The 16,184-nt window shown below is 40.2% G+C and overlaps 3 protein-coding genes across 3 annotated transcripts; all 3 read right to left on the bottom strand.

Moving 5' to 3' along the window:
• Positions 1-1,149: 1,149 nt before the first annotated feature.
• On the bottom strand, positions 1,150-1,686 carry LOC6587938 (homeobox protein EMX2). Its single transcript, XM_002013669.1, has one exon. It carries the CDS (start codon positions 1,684-1,686, stop codon positions 1,150-1,152), a length of 537 nt encoding a protein of 178 aa, XP_002013705.1.
• Positions 1,687-2,803: 1,117 nt separating this feature from the next.
• On the bottom strand, positions 2,804-5,543 carry LOC6587979. Its single transcript, XM_002013668.2, has 4 exons — positions 5,484-5,543; positions 4,702-5,191; positions 4,342-4,633; positions 2,804-4,280 (listed from the first exon to the last, which is right to left on the bottom strand). Exons 1-4 carry the CDS (start codon positions 5,521-5,523, stop codon positions 3,069-3,071), a joined length of 2,034 nt encoding a protein of 677 aa, XP_002013704.2. The 5' UTR covers positions 5,524-5,543; the 3' UTR covers positions 2,804-3,068.
• Positions 5,544-9,345: 3,802 nt separating this feature from the next.
• LOC6587811 lies at positions 9,346-12,338 on the bottom strand. Its single transcript, XM_002013667.2, has 3 exons — positions 11,609-12,338; positions 11,249-11,540; positions 9,346-11,187 (listed from the first exon to the last, which is right to left on the bottom strand). The coding sequence occupies exons 1-3, from the start codon at positions 12,265-12,267 to the stop codon at positions 10,006-10,008; spliced, it is 2,133 nt and encodes a 710-aa protein (XP_002013703.2). The 5' UTR covers positions 12,268-12,338; the 3' UTR covers positions 9,346-10,005.
• Between the last annotated feature and the right edge of the window lie 3,846 nt (positions 12,339-16,184).

Here is a 16,184-nt window from a genome sequence, read left to right as displayed (position 1 = left end):
TTCATTCACCATTTTTAAATATTTTCCCATATGGGCTAGACGGTATCTCTGTATGGGGCGGTCTTGTTTGATCCCATTATTCGAATGTGATGCCTGGTTTTGTGGGAAGCAAAATGAACAAAGTCAACCATTTTCCGTCATGAAATATTGAATTACTTTATCCAAATTGGATTTACATCAGGTGAAACTGATATGAGATGGTGTTTCATATGTGGGGAGAACTATACATACATAATTGATTGAATTTCTAATGCAGATGAAAGTTAAAAATGTATCCATTGTAGGGGAACATTTTTTATTTTTATCGGGATGCTCATATGTATGCTATTTCTATTGGTTTCTATTGTAGAAAAATTCAAAATCTTTCATTATTTGTTTAATGTTATTAAAAGCAAAGTATTTTAATAATAAAATATGGTTATTCAAAGATTTTATCAATAAACTTAGTTCAAAGACAAATATCCACTCTATGTAGTTTCAATCATTTGTTTTTACTTGAAAAGTTATGTTCTGTTCTCTCAATAAAATAACCACAAAATATCCTATAAAAAGGAAAACTCAGCTTCCGGGAACGAACCTTCTGGAAGCTTTCTTAAATGAGGCTCCAACCGTTTAAAGTTAAATAAAAATAATAGAACATTTTTCAGAAGATGTTACAGAAGAAGAACAGACAGAAATATTGTATGTTGCTATGTCGACAAAAGACTTTTTTATAAATAAAGTACAGTAGAGAGTTTTTTCATTTTGAAATAATCTTGCCAATATCATATTTCATTTCGCTTTGCTGCGGTAAGATATTGTAAAAAAAACAAAATTTAAGAAGCTGCTTCATTTTGAATACAACTTCTTTAGATATCATAGTCATATTTAAGCAACAAATTTCACTAGCTCTGGAATTCATTTTCCAAATTTCAATAAAGAACGCAGAATTTTTATCTCGCGAATAAAGAACTCTCAATAATTTAGGGTAATTGTTATTTAATTTATTTATAATATAATTTAACTTACTTTACTTAAATAATTTAATGAAATATTGTCTGTATAATTATTTAGATTTATTTGTACAACAATGAGTTTAAATTCAATAATAATTCCACAAGGTACACCAGTAACAGCCATAACGTGAGCGGTGCTCCACCATATCTCCCATTAAACAATGACAAGCATGTCCGGTTCCGGACTGGAGGCATTCGAAGAGAAGGTGGAGTCGCAGCTCTCATCTTTGTCGCGTTTTTCGCGTCGTTCGCGGGCGCGCCGGTTCTGGAACCAGATCTTCACGCGGGTGTTGGTCAGGTCGAGGGATTCGGCCAGCTTGTTGGCATCCTCGGCACTCAGATAGTTCGACTCCTTGTACGCACTCTCCAGAGCCTGGAGCTGGGCAGGAGTGAAGGGGATCCGTGGCAGGCGTCCAGGCGTACGTTTGGCGGGTCCATTCTGCCGCAGGGCACGTGGCAGCTTGGGCGGATGGTAGCGGGTGTACTGCAGCCAGTCGTACATGGGTAGATGTCCCTCCTCAAGAGCCACCACAGCCGGGGGCGATCCACGCTGCTCCTTGTATCCGGGATGCGCGTACGGATGAAATGGAATGCTGGCGCGGATTCGTTGCAGAACACCGACGGAGGCATTGGTGCCGATGTATCTATCGCCAGCGCGGTTCAATATATAATCGATGCTGAATTCACTCATCCTGGCGATCCTGCTGCTGGGCTGGTCGAATTGCTACTGTTGAGTTAGGTGCGCATCCTTGCGCTATTTAAGGACAGCCCACTCGAAGTCATCGCCGCCATTTTCCCGAAGCAGACAGCACTATGGCTATCTCCCTCTGCCGTTAGGATGCGCCAGGACGAGTCAGGCCCAATGCCAATCTCATTTGAAAGCAGCGAGGCGTTTAATAGGCGTTGCCCTTGTCCTCTCCCGCATTCCAGGTAGCGGTGTGCCACCGATTATTATTACCCTTATCAGACAGCAAGATTATGTCCGTTCCCTATCAAATGTTTGAACAATTTAAATTGTGCTTCAGCTTCTGTTTGTTGTTAATACTTGTATTTTTTTACCCTAACCAAATAAAGGATTTCGATTGCAACGCAGGTTTTCTCATTCGAAAAGACATAGTTTGGCTATCAAAATACTTAATAATAATTTAAAACCTTTCCGTTGGTAGTATATTGACAAATATCTCTATCCCTTGAGCATTATCATATATTAATAATATATTTAATTCCGATTAAACCACTGAAACCAGAACGCTTAAGAAGAGAGTATCCATGCTTCGGTTGTCAAGAATCGTTTTCGTCGTTTTCTGTGGTTATCATTTGAGGTTGAGGCAGAATCAACCACCCAGCCCCTAATGAACTCATCCGGCTGCCATGTTTTTCTTGTTTTCCATACCATCCCAACCAATCCAGTCCTTTTCGATAAGAAAACAAGTTGAGCCTGATATGCGTGTATGTTTTGATTGACTCGTAAATTTGTTTTCACAACAGTTGCACTCACGAAACGAGTTTTGAGGCCCCGAGGGGTATGGAAAGTATCAATTACACTATTCATTTCAGATTACCATTGGATAGTTAGCTTATGGGAAGCTACACAAGGAATAGACTGTCTTCTATCTATCTTGTTTAGGTTGCTTCTATAACACATCTTCTATAGGTTGCTATACTGGGGCTCATAAATATTGGTTGGGTTATTTTACCTATTGATTTATTGTTAAGTTTGAAAGAAAATTAAAAAATGTATTAAGATTTAAGATTAGAGTTAATTAGTTTTTGCATCTTCCCAAAAATCTGATATTGGTAATTGAAAAGTGACAACTGCTTGGGCAATTATCCGAGAGTAGTATCTGCCAATTGTCATGTAATTGTCAACTAATTTGCTCTTTGCACAATCACGACCCTGAAATTAGTTGCGGAAACAGTTGGCAGATACCAAAACCATACACAAGAAGATCGTCCCTAACGATGGACTACATCCGCACTCGAACGTGGTGGCTCTGAGAGACCGGAACAATAGCCATGAGATGCCAAACAGATACAAAACAGTGGTTCCTTTTTTGTGCTGTGGTCCTGCGGTTATCCGGGGCTGATCGCAGCCGAATTTGTTTTACAGACACAGAACTTCTTTGCTTCTTTCACCTGAACGCACCGCGACTGTGTCCCATACGAGTCCAATCGACTGATGCTGGGCACACTAGTGGATATTTTTTGGGTCTTGGGGTTCCATTCGGCAGAGGCCTCGAGGAAACCGCCGCCAGGTGAAATGGATAGCTGGATCAAATAGACAGATGAATTACCCTTCCTATGAACGGACATTATTTTGTCAAGCTTCAGATGCCGACACTTCTGCGTGCCTTTCAGGGAGATCAGAAATTGATTTATGGCCTCCACTAGCTGCTCAGCTATCGTCTTGGCCATTTGATCTGTGGAAGAAACCTCCGTGAAGCCACCACAGCCGCACCAATGGTCGTCGATGCCCGCGAGGAAACAGTTTCTGGACAAGGATACCGCTTGGAAGACGCTGTGACAGGTTGGACAGCCCTCGGGTCGGGGCAACTGTTCCGCGGGTGTGTCCAGCTCCAAGATGTGCTTGAGTGTGGCATGGATATCGTACGGTGAAGTCAGCCGGTTCTTGTTTGCCTTCAAGTTGTCCAGGAACTCCGGATACTTGTCTCGGATCCATTTCGGAAGACGTATATAAATAACCGGCATCCGCTCCTCTAGAAAACCGATGGCTAATTTACGCAGCAACCCGAATCGGGTGCCATGATCGCTGAAGAAGATGATGATGGTGTTCTGCATGATCCCATTGTGCTCTAGGGTTCTCATGTACTTGACCATCCTGGCATCCATGGCCGATGGCAAGGAAAAGTCGTTGTGGCTAAAGGAGTTGGTCCAGAACATGCCAAAGAAACTACGATTCTTGTGAACCTCTGTAAACTGCTCGGCCAGGTCGTAGATGTACTCAGCGGAAGACTTTCGTCCCAAACAGTATGGTAATTCCTTTTTATCCTTTTTCTGCAGTTCCTTCTCCAGGGCCAGGACCAGAGGGCGTCCATACACATCCGTGGGACGCCTCCGAAAGCCCTTCTTCAGATAGTCGAATGTCGAAATACTCGCCCAGTCCTCGGCGTAGGCGGTCGCATAGCCTTCCGCCTTAAATCTCTTCCAGATCATGGGACAGGCATCCAGGCCACCCACTGCGGTTGGTCGACACTTTGAATATGATCGGGTTTGATTGAAGCCCGTGAGAATTGCCATCAGATTGGGGAAGGTATTGTCGCCCATCTACAGAACAGAAACCATCCATTAATCAACGAATCTATAGTACTATACTGCGCTTTACAACCTTATTATAACCCTGCAGCTCGTACCAAGGCTGTTCCCGAAAATACTTGTACGTCAAGGGCATGGTTAGCTCAAAGTTCATACGTGAAAGCGAATCGATACCCCAGAGCAGGACGCTGGGCCTTTCCTCAGGAGATGATGAAGGAGTTGGGTCTGGCTTCTGTGGATGTACGAAACTAAAGCCATCCTTTTGCAAGACTTTCGAACTGTATGGCCGACGGCATTCAGTTATCACTGCTTCTACGTCTGGAGGTACCACAAAATCCTGGGGGAACGTAACGCACGACAGCAACCTGCAGAAATGATGCAGAAAGCATCCTTCGGATGCATAATTTTGTATGAATATATCTACAGCACTCACTTGTACTTGTATTCAGCTATTGTCCGAACTTCTCTTAAGATCTGCTTGTAGCAACATGCAGCATTGGGATAGTTTTTGTGCAGTTTGTAGGTCTGATCTTTTTCATTGTAGATGACCTTAAGCATGTCCGGGTCCTTATCACACACTACATATCGTTTCCTGTGGTATATGTTTAAGATATTTCTAGAGAAAGGGTTTAGATATGGCATTTGACACTGAGGGGTATTCACAGAAAACTTTATTTTTTTTTTCTCTGGCTGTACTGCTTTGGTGATCCTTGCTATCGATTGGTTATAGACTATGTTCTTAGTTGGCTGTCCATTATCCGCGGTTGAGTATTCATTGTCCGTGGTAGACTGTTGAAAAACAGAGGTTACAGGAATCGCCTCTAAATTGCTGAATGCGTCAACCGCTGTCGGAGTACCCAAAGTGCTGGCTTCTAGGTGAACTACTCCAGGACTCCAAGTGTAGAAAGCCAGAGTCACGAGCCCTACAAATATAAGCCCTAATTGTAGTATCCATGGTGCAGTTTTTTTCCTTGAACCAATGCTCTACGTCAGTGGGAATTAGTTGGTATTTAGTGTTTTACAAGCTCTCGCCCATATTAACAGCATTTTCGTCACAAAAAATATGAAATAGTGGGAGCCGATACCAGAGAGGCATAACCGTACTATAGCTTCGACAGTTACGTAAAAACCAATAGCACTACGTCCGTGCATTCCTCTCTCTGATTCTCTCTCGATTTAAAACCGTACTCATACAAATTAAGGATCAATACTTACATAAATACTCGTAAATGCAATTTCTACCCAAGCGGAACATTTTAGTCGAACTATGTATAAAGACAGATTCAGGCACAGAATGGAATTCTTTTTGAGAATATTCTCGTTTTTACGCCAGGTCTTAATTTTGATAATAAGGTGAGACGCGAGAGGAGAGTCGATCATGACTAGATCACACTGCCTTTCTGTCCTATCATACAATACAATATAATATGTACAATCATCACCCTATTCCTTGGAAAACATTTAAAAAAGGTCAGAATCGAAATATCCAATATAGTTTCATATAGTCGTAGTTTTTTTATGGTATTAGTAATTTTTTTTCAGATTTCATGTATCAAAAATAAGGTTAGCTCTCATCACATAATTCCCTTGAACTTACAGATCGAATACGTTTTTTCTCAAAAATTTAATTGGTTTGTTAATTCCAAAAAAATTGTTTTCAACGCAAAGAAAGAAACATCTCCCATCCCAGCCCAAGGTTACGATAATATATATGTATGTATATTCAAGCGCTTACATAATGTAAGTACATATTTAAATATACATACATATAGTATAACAGGTTTTGACATAACTCAATAAGATTTGGTTAAGGTCGGACCCCTACATACACTCAGAAAAAAATTACATTTTTATGAATTTAGAATTTACGTTGACTGAAATATCAAACTATTTTCATAGTTAAGAAACACTTTAAAAAATATCATATATTAAAATTGTAGGAAATATAAAGTTTTAATCTATGTTTAAACATATTGAAATTAAATATGAAATAAATTTGTTTTTGATATAAAAAAAAATAAATAAAATTTGATATTAATTTCTAGATGTACATACATAAGTGCTCTCTCTGTTCAAACCTATTGGTCTATATGTATTTTCAAATTTAATATTAACATGTCAGACTCTGCACTAGCTACTATAAAAATAATTGGTGACAAATAAATTTATTGAATTCAAACTATATTGTTTATATACATAGTCCAAACTTCCAGGTTTAATAAAGTATGGAGACTCTTGATCTTTCTCTTGCTTGAGCCTGTTCTTTCTGCCTTTACTTCAAAATCATACAACATAAATTACAAATTATCTTTCACATCTACGAACTCACATTAATTGTGTTAATCACCAGTGATTTTTATTGATTTACAGTCGAAATTCCATTCGTTTATTTTGCTTTCAAATAATTCGTAATTTTTTGTCTTCATTTGATTTTTCCACTTTTCCTTCTTAATAAAATCTTTAAGCAAATATTTTTTAATTTTTTCAACTATCCTACACTTGCCTAAAACTCTAAGTACCCCAATGCGTCAATCAATTCTATCATTTCGAAAACGCATGAGCATACTACTTACGGGCTAGTATACTACTTATACGGACAGCAAAACGTACTGAAAATTGGTGGAAATTGAAGTGTTCTGGAATTAAGTTCGATATATATAGAGAAAACTTCGTAGTACGGAATTTCGTAACAGAGACGTTCGACTGTAATATATGTAAATATATGATTCTGAACATGACTTGCGTAAGAAATTTGTTTTTGCTCTTATCCATTCTGCTGTGGATCATCGATCATCTGTGTGTACTGTCCCCGAGCCTACACACTCTGATGTAACTTAATAATAATTATACATATAATTATAATTTTATCATGAGCGGATCTGCTGCTCGCACTCTTGCTCTCACTCTCTCTAGATTGCATTCTTCTTTCTGGACTCTTCTTTCGATTTCTCTGCCTTCGGGAGTTCACTATTCGTTTCCGTCACTTCGCTGGATCGTCTGCCTTGGAATATTGCCTCAGCTGCTGATACTCGCGCTCGCTCTGCTGCCTGCTCTCCCATATTTCTTGTGCTCTCTCCCACTATGCGCTTTTGGAATTCTTCGTTCACAGTTATTTATTTGCTGTCAAAAATGGCTGTTATTTGCAGTGCAAAGGAATGCGAATTCGGTAGCAACAGTATCGGCGATTCATTCCCCAGCTGCTGGCTATGCTAAAAATTTGACTACGTACAATTTTCTGGTGGTGGGAATTTCGGTCGCGTAAACGATCTTATCTCAAAATTATGGGTCTGTCTTGGTCATGTTTGGCTTGCCGGGAGATTGGCGCTGAAATGCGCACTTTTGTGAGATTAACTCGAACCGGTTTTCTGGATGTCCGGAAACAATTCGTCGCCCTCAACGAGAAGTTCCTAGCCTTTGAATCGCAGATTCTTGGCTTCAAACGATTGAGCGAATCGCCTAAACGGTAAATTTTCCATAACAACAACAACAAAAATAGCGTCTAGTAACCCAAATCGAATGGAACCTCTGCTTGAAGGGCTCCCAGTGTGGGTGTGTGTGTTGCTGATGATGTCCTGACTGTTCCCACTCCGTCCGGCGCTGCCGACGCTTCTGCCCCCGGACCGATATCTCTTTTGGGAGTGGATAATACATAAGCTGAACATCTTAAACTATAAGATTCTCCCCCCTGATTCTTTCCTATCGAAATCAATTGACCCGTCAAAATGGCCTGGGCCTGGACACGACGAAGATTGCGTGCGAGAGAGACAGAAAATCAGTCTGAGCTTGACGTAGGACGCTGCGTAACCAGTGCAAATTGATTTGTTCCTTTTGGCTATAAAAATTATCTGATCTGATCCAGATTCAGCAATCTGATAGATATGGTCGTTATCTATGATTCTGCGTTTTTAGTTTTCTCGAATCTGCAATATTGTGGATGCAACAAATTTCCGTCCTTTGCGGGGGCGGAAGGGGGTGTGGCGAAATTTTGACACAAAACGGTCAAGGTCCGATATCACAGGAGTGTGGATACCAAATTTGGTTGCTCTAGCTTTTATGGGTTCTGAGATTCTTGAACTCATATTTTGCAATTGGCAAAACCGACCATGAAACCTGTGTGTTAGAGAGAGACAGAGCGAGAAAGAGTGAAATTGTTTTCGTGATTCTGGCTATAATAATTATACGATCTGGTTCAGATTTTGCACTCTGTAAGATATAGTCATCTTCTACTATTCTGCGTTTTGAAATATTTTTGGAGCAGTGACATATCACAGAAGTCTGGATCCAAAACATCGTTGCTCTAGCTCTTATCGTCTTTGAGCACTAGGCGCTGAAGGGGACGGACAGACGGACTGACGGACAGACGGACAGACAGACATGGCTCAATCGACTCGGCTATTGATGCTGATCAAGAATATATATACTTTATGGGGTCGGAAACGATTCCTTCTGGACGTTACACCTATCCACTTTTACCACAAATCTAATATACTCATTTTGAGTATCGGGTATAATAACTTTCGCTGTGGCATACACAATTTTGAAGATTCTACCAGATTACCGAATCGAAGCGAAACGAGTTTTGCGGCCCCGAGGGGTACCCAAAGTATCAATTAAACTATAGATTTCAGATTAGCATTGGATTAGCTTATAGGAAGCTACAGAAGGAACAGACTCTCTTCTATCTATCTTATTTAGTTTGCTTATATACAACTTCTTTTATAAGTTGCTATAATGGGGCTTATAAATATTGCATGGGTTACTTTACCTATTGATTAATTGTTAAGTTACAAAGACTACAACGGTTATATATGTTATGTTATAATTACTAGAATTCGTTTTAAAAATGCACAATGCTTTTTATTAAGTTTGTCCTTGAGACAAGTCGGATCATTATTATTAGATGGTAGACACATCAACCTCAAAGGATTCTGAGCTATTATTAAATATCCACTGCGATTTCTTTAATTAAGATATTCGATTATTCATGGTGTGGAGTACAAGTTGCGATGCCATTCGTCGTCACATTGTCTGATAATCTTTATTGCATCTACAAGCCATAAATATAAAAATCATTTCGTTTAAAACATTGTCATATCATTATTGGAAAATATGGCGATATCTTAGATTACAAAATACAATCAATTATACAATACAAACAACTTTTTTCAGGGTATCTGAATTCTTGTCTAGATAAAATTGAATTGATATTCCTCACAAGGGCCGGGGAAGGGTGTGAAGCCAGCGTTTGCAATAATAAATACTTTAATAAATTTAGTTTTACGAATTAAACTATCAAAAGTTGAGTACTGTAATCAATATGAAACGATTCTTTTGAATACAGAGAGCATTTTAATCTTTCCTCCTAAGTACTCACGTTTCAAGTGCCATTGAGATAATAGAAAGTGAAAGAATTGGATTGATAGCAAAGAGATTAGATAGATTTTGCGGCTTCTGTGGCTACATAAACACTAGTTAACATACTTAGGTAACAAAATTCAAAAATAAACTAAGATGTACGAAAATAATTAATTAGATTGTGCATCTTCCCAACAGTTGGCAAATACCAAAACCATACACTAGAAGATCGTCCCTAGCGATGGACTCCATCCGCACTCGAACGTGGTGGATCTGAGAGACCGGAACAATAGCCATGAGATGCCAAACAGATACAAAACAGTGGTTCCTTTTTTGTGCTGTGGTCCTGCGGTTATCCGGGGCTGATCGCAGCCGATTATGTTTAACAGACACAGAACTTCTTTGCTTCTTTCACCTGAACGCACCGCGACTGTGTCCCATACGAGTCCAATCGACTGATGCTGGGCACACTAGTGGATATTTTTTGGGTCTTGGGGTTCCATTCGGCAGAGGCCTCGAGGAAACCGCCGCCAGGTGAAATGGATAGCTGGATCAAATAGACAGATGAATTACCCTTCCTATGAACGGACATTATTTTGTCAAGCTTCAGATGCCGACACTTCTGCGTGCCTTTCAGGGAGATCAGAAATTGATTTATGGCCTCCACTAGCTGCTCAGCTATCGTCTTGGCCATTTGATCTGTGGAAGAAACCTCCGTGAAGCCACCACAGCTGCACCAATGGTCGTCGATGCCCGCGAGCGAACAGTTTCTGGACAAGGATACCGCTTGGAAGACGCTGTGACAGGTTGGACAGCCCTCGGGTCGGGGCAACTGTTCCGCGGGTGTGTCCAGCTCCAAGATGTGCTTGAGTGTGGCATGGATATCGTACGGTGAAGTCAGCCGGTTTTTGTTTGCCTTCAAGTTGTCCAGGAACTCCGGATACTTGTCTCGGATCCATTTCGGAAGACGTATATAAATAACCGGTAGCCGCTCCTCCAGAAAACCGCTGTCTAATTTACGCAGCAACCCGAATCGGGTGCCATGATCGCTGAAGAAGATGATGATGGTGTTCTGCATGATCCCATTGTGGTCCAGGGTTCTCATGTACTTGACCATCCTGGCATCCATGGCCGATGGCAAGGAAAAGTCGTTGTGGCTAAAGGAGTTGGTCCAGAACATGCCAAAGAAACTACGATTCTTGTGAACCTCTGTAAACTGCTCGGCCAAGTCGTAGATGTACTCAGCGGAAGACTTTCGTCCCAAACAGTATGGAATTTCCTTTATATACTTTTTCTTCAGTTCCTTCTCCAGGGCCAGGACCAGAGGGCGTCCATACACATCCGTGGGACGCCTCCTAAAGCCCTTCTTCAGATAGTCGAATGTCGAAATACTCGCCCAGTCCTCGGCGTAGGCGGTCGCATAGCCTTCCGCCTTAAATCTCTTCCAGATCATGGGACAGGCATCCAGGCCACCCACTGCGGTTGGTCGACACTTTGAATATGATCGGGTTTGATTGAAGCCCGTGAGAATTGCCATCAGATTGGGGAAGGTATTGTCGCCCATCTACAGAACAGAAACCATCCATTAATCAACGAATCTATAGTACTATACTGCGCTTTACAACCTTATTATAACCCTGCAGCTCGTACCAAGGCTGTTCCCGAAAATACTTGTACGTCAAGGGCATGGTTAGCTCAAAGTTCATACGTGAAAGCGAATCGATACCCCAGAGCAGGACGCTGGGCCTTTCCTCAGGAGATGATGAAGGAGTTGGATCTGGCTTCTGTGGATGTACGAAACTAAAGCCATCCTTTTGCAAGACTTTCGAACTGTATGGCCGACGGCATTCAGTTATCACTGCCTCTACGTCTGGAGGTACCACAAAATCCTGGGGGAACGTAACGCACGACAGCAACCTGCAGAAATTATGCAGAAAGCATCCTTCGGATGCATAATTTTGTATGAATATATCTTCAGCACTTACTTGTACTTGGAGTCAGCTGTTGTCCGAGCTCCTGCTCTTAAGATCTGCTTGTAGCAACATGCAGCATTGGGATAGTTTTTGTGCAGTTTGTAGGTCTGATCTTTTTCATTGTAGATGACCTTAAGCATGTCCGGGTCTTTATCACACACTACATATCGTTTCCTGTGGTATATGTTTAAGATATTTCTAGAGAAAGGGTTTAGATATGGCATTTGACACTGAGGGGTATTCACAAAGAACTTTATTCTTTTTGTCTCCGGCTGTAATGCTTCAGTGGTCCTTGCTGTCGATTGGTCATAGACTATGTTCGTGGTTGACTGTCCATTATCCGTGGTTGAGTATTCATTGCCCGTGGTTGAGGATTCGCTGGCCGTTTTTGAGTATTCATTTCCCGTGGTTGAGTATTCATTTTCCGTAGTAGACTGTTGAAAAACGGAGGTTACAGAAACCGCCTCCAAACTGATGAACGCCTCAACCGCTGTCGGAGTACCCAAAGTACTGGCCTCCCACTGAACTACTCCAGGACTCCAAGTGTACAAAGCCAGAGTCACGAGCCCTACAAATATAAGGCCAAACTGCAGTATCCATGGTGCAGAGGTTTTTTCCTTGAGCGAATGCTCGTCGTCAGTCGGAATTAGTTGGTATTTAGTTTTTAACATGCCCTCGCCTCGCCCTTATCAACACATTTCCGTTACAATAAATATGAAATAGTGCGAGCCGATATGTCCGAACTGTTCGCGCTGCGCTTCTTAGTACTACTGCTAGAATATTTATCTACCAGAGAGGGATTAGCTTACTATCGCTTCGACAGCTACATAGAAACCATTAGCACTACGCCCGTGCATTCCTCTCTTTCTGTCTCTCTCTCTCTGATTCTCTCTCGATTTAAAACCGTTCTCATAAAAATTAAGGATCGTGACCATAAACATTTTAATCGCACGTTTCATATTCAAAGCTCAAAACAATACTTACATACATACTCGCAAATGCAATTTCTACCCAAGCGGAACCTTCCAGTCGAACTATAAAGTCTGAGTCAGGCACACAATGGAATTTGTTTGGGAATATGCTAATTTTTACACCACGTCTTAATTTAGGTAATAAGATGAGACGCGAGAGTAGAGTCGATCATGACTAGATGACACTGCCTGTCTATACTATCACACCCTATCATCACCCTATTCCATGGAAAACATTCAAAAAAGGTCAGAGGCAAAATATCAAGTATAGTTTCTTATACTCGTAGTTAATTATTTTTAGCATTAGTAATTTTTTGTTCAGATAGCATGTATCAAAAATAATCACATAATTCACTTCCTCAGAAACTTAATTGGTTGATTGATTAGAAAAAAAAAGGTTTTAACGCAAAGAAAGGCTACGATAATAGATATATATGTATATGATGTGAGTACATATACATACATACATTGCAACAGGTTTTGACATAACTCAAAAAGATTTGGCTAAGGTCGGGCTACCTACCTACACTTAGAGAAAAATGGCATTTTTATGAATTTAGAATTTACATTGACCGAAATATCTGATTACGAAATAATTAAAACAAAATCATATATTCAAATTTGTAGGTAATATATAGTTTTAATCTATATATGAAAATATTTAATTTAAATATGAAATATGTTTGCTTTTAATATAAAATATAATTCAATCAAATAATTTCTAAATGGAAGTGCTCTCTCGAATAAAATTTATTGGTCTATATTTTCAAATCTGTTTCCCATGTCTTAGTACAACCGATTTGTATCTGCTGATCAGTCTGCAGTCTGATTCAGACTGCAGTATCTGAACCAGATCATATAATTATTATAGCCAAAATGATGAAAACAATTTTCTCTCGCACACGTTTCATGGTCGGCTTTGCCTATTGCAAAAGTGAGCGCTTAGATCTCAGAGACTATAAGAGCTAGAGCAACCAAATTTGGTATCCACACTCCTGTGATGTCGAACCTGAACAAGTATATTTAAAAAATTCCCCCCATCCCTTTCCGCCCCCGCAAAGGACGAAAATGTGTGGCATCCACAGATCTCAGATCTTGTGGCTAGAGCAACAAAATTTGGTATCCACACTCCTGCCGGAACTCACTATAAAACATATATCTAAAAATTTCGCCCCACCCCCTTCCGCCCCACAAAGGCCGAAAATCTGTGACATCTACAATATTGAAGATACGAGAAAACTAAAAACGCACTATCTACCAGTTTGCCAAATCTGAATCAGATCGGATCATTTTTATAGCCAAAACTAAAAAATCAATTTGCAGTGGCTACGCATCGCCCGATGACATGTTCAGACACGTTTTTTTTATGTCTCTCTAGCCATACTGACTATGTATCGTGTATAAATGTAGAGTTGCGGTCGCAGCAGCAACTCACAACGTTTCGCCGTATTATTTATGGAATGGACAGCTCAGCTTTTGCTGGTGCGGTTCTGATTGCAGACAAAACGGATTTCCCATCTGAGTTGTTCCCATCCAACAATATCCAGGGGATCGAATTCAATGCAGTCAAAGTTCGTATTGGGCAGCATTTATCTACCTAAACTGCTCTTACATTTCTCCCAAGTCTGATGCTGAGGTTCACATAAACCACGTTTCTGCCATTTATACTGTTGTATTGGCATTAGTTTTGCGCTAATTAGATTATTGTCATAGGGGACTTTAACTTACCATTCCTTTCTTGGCTGCCTTGTGATAACGCTAGCCTGTTGCTACCCAACTGCCACAATGTTATTATCAATGGGCTAAGGGATATCTCCCTTGTCCAAATGAATACAATTAGAAATAATAGGCTCAGACCTCTTGACCTTACGTTCGTCATTGATGCTTCTCTAGCAACGATAGCCAGAGTAAGTCCAATATCACTTCCTGAAGACACTTCCCTTCAATGTGTCCGATCTAGTTGTACTGACATTTCTATGGAATCTAGTCATACAAAGTTTTTTCGAAGAACTAATTTCGCTGAGCTAAGTCTCTCGAAAGTTGATTGGTCGTTTCTTCAATTATTACCGGAGATCGATGCAACTTTCGACTTGTTTTGTAATACTATTTATTCCGCCCTTAATACATTTGTTCCGGAAATGACTGTATCGGTATCGCCCAAATCTCATACATAATTATAGAAAAACCAGATTATATAAAAAGTACCAGAAAACTGGCTCCATGTCTACCTCAGTATTCCTCCGCTTGTTATTAATTCCTTACCGTTAATAGTCTGTGATATAATCAATACCTTTCCCCATGTAGTAGAAATTTCCGTAGTGATCCTAACAGATTCTTTTCCTTCGTTAACTCTAAGCGTAAGTCCAATGCATTTCCTCCATCCCTTCAATATCAGAGTAAAACAGAATCCTATGCTGCTGGTATTGCAGATTTATTCGCCACCTTTTTCCCATCAACATACCCGACTCATACATACATATATACAACGCATCCACTCTGGATCCCTACCCTCTACTAGGTTACTGCATTTTTATACCCGATACTCAAGAAGAGTATAGGGGTATATTCGATTTGTGGGGAAAGTGGATGTGTGTAACGCCCAGAAGGAAACGTTTCCAACCCCATAAAGTATACATATATATTCTTGATCAGCATCAATAGCTGATACGTGTTTCGAGTAGGTACTGTTTTGCACCCCACTTCGGCGTTTAAATTCAAAATTTAAATCCAAAGAAATAAGAGCCTTTCGACTCTTACATTTGACGTGATTTACTTCTCGACATTGCCGACAGAATGATATCTATGATTAGTTGTGCAACAATTAGTGACTAAGTGACTTCAAAGACGTGATTTTCTGGGAATAAAATATAATATGTGTTGTTTATGCGGCGTTCTGCTGCGAGCAATACATACGCGAAAACAAAATGGTCAACCGGAGCTGCAACTCACAACAGATCAAGATCTATAATGCACTTATGCATCTAATCTAATGCATCTATAATGGACTTATCTCCACTGAGGTGTCGCAAAGCTTTCCGCCATCCCGAAGCCTGCTTAAATTTACTATACAGACTATCGAGTTAGTGCAACAGGAATTTTTAAATTTTCCCCTTCGTAGACCTGCTTTCATTGCACCAACGCAGAATATTTAATGGGGTACTGTTAGTGCACAAGCTCCTTCTCGGGATAGTTTAACTACCAAACCTTTTTTGGGTTGACTTTGCGGTTCTATATTGACCTACCCGTACTTTTCGGCCTATCCGCTTAACCGGATGTAGGTAAAACTCCGCCAGTATAAATCTTTTAATTATAATTCCCTTTGCCATACCTTATTCCCCGAACTATCCCTTAGGATTATAGCACCTAATATTTATAATTACCTGAACTTAGCAAATTTGTACATTACTGTTCTTTCCTCCTCTGCTGCACTTGTCGCTAGTTATTTTATTATCATAATCCATTATTAGCAGATAATTTGTAACTAAATAAATAGATATTAAATTCGTAAAAATGTATATTCAAATAAAGCGTTTTCGACCTCATAAAGTATATAGAGAAATATTCTTGATCAATAGCTGAGTCGATACAGCCATTTGTCCGTCTGGCCTTCAGTAGAA

Source organism: Drosophila persimilis, unplaced genomic scaffold (genome assembly GCF_003286085.1).
Source record: "Drosophila persimilis strain 14011-0111.01,24,50 unplaced genomic scaffold, DperRS2 tig00000000-arrow-pilon, whole genome shotgun sequence".
NCBI lineage: Eukaryota > Metazoa > Arthropoda > Insecta > Diptera > Drosophilidae > Drosophila > Drosophila persimilis.
The sequence above is the reverse complement of the archived record's forward strand: the minus strand, read 5'-3'. Positions and strand labels throughout refer to the sequence as shown.

Coding starts and splice junctions, on each gene's coding strand:
- LOC6587938 (XM_002013669.1), bottom strand. CDS start 1,686: ATGAGTGAATTCAGCATCGATTATATATTGAACCGCGCTGGCGATAGA.
- LOC6587979 (XM_002013668.2), bottom strand. CDS start 5,523: ATGTTCCGCTTGGGTAGAAATTGCATTTACGAGTATTTAT. Junction 5,192..5,483: donor TTGCATTTACGAGTATTTAT/GTAAGTATTGAT, acceptor TTATATTTGTAG/GGCTCGTGACTCTGGCTTTC. Junction 4,634..4,701: donor ATAGCTGAATACAAGTACAA/GTGAGTGCTGTA, acceptor TCATTTCTGCAG/GTTGCTGTCGTGCGTTACGT.
- LOC6587811 (XM_002013667.2), bottom strand. CDS start 12,267: ATGTTAAAAACTAAATACCAACTAATTCCGACTGACGACGAGCATTCG. Junction 11,541..11,608: donor ACAGCTGACTCCAAGTACAA/GTAAGTGCTGAA, acceptor TAATTTCTGCAG/GTTGCTGTCGTGCGTTACGT. Junction 11,188..11,248: donor AGCTGCAGGGTTATAATAAG/GTTGTAAAGCGC, acceptor TCTGTTCTGTAG/ATGGGCGACAATACCTTCCC.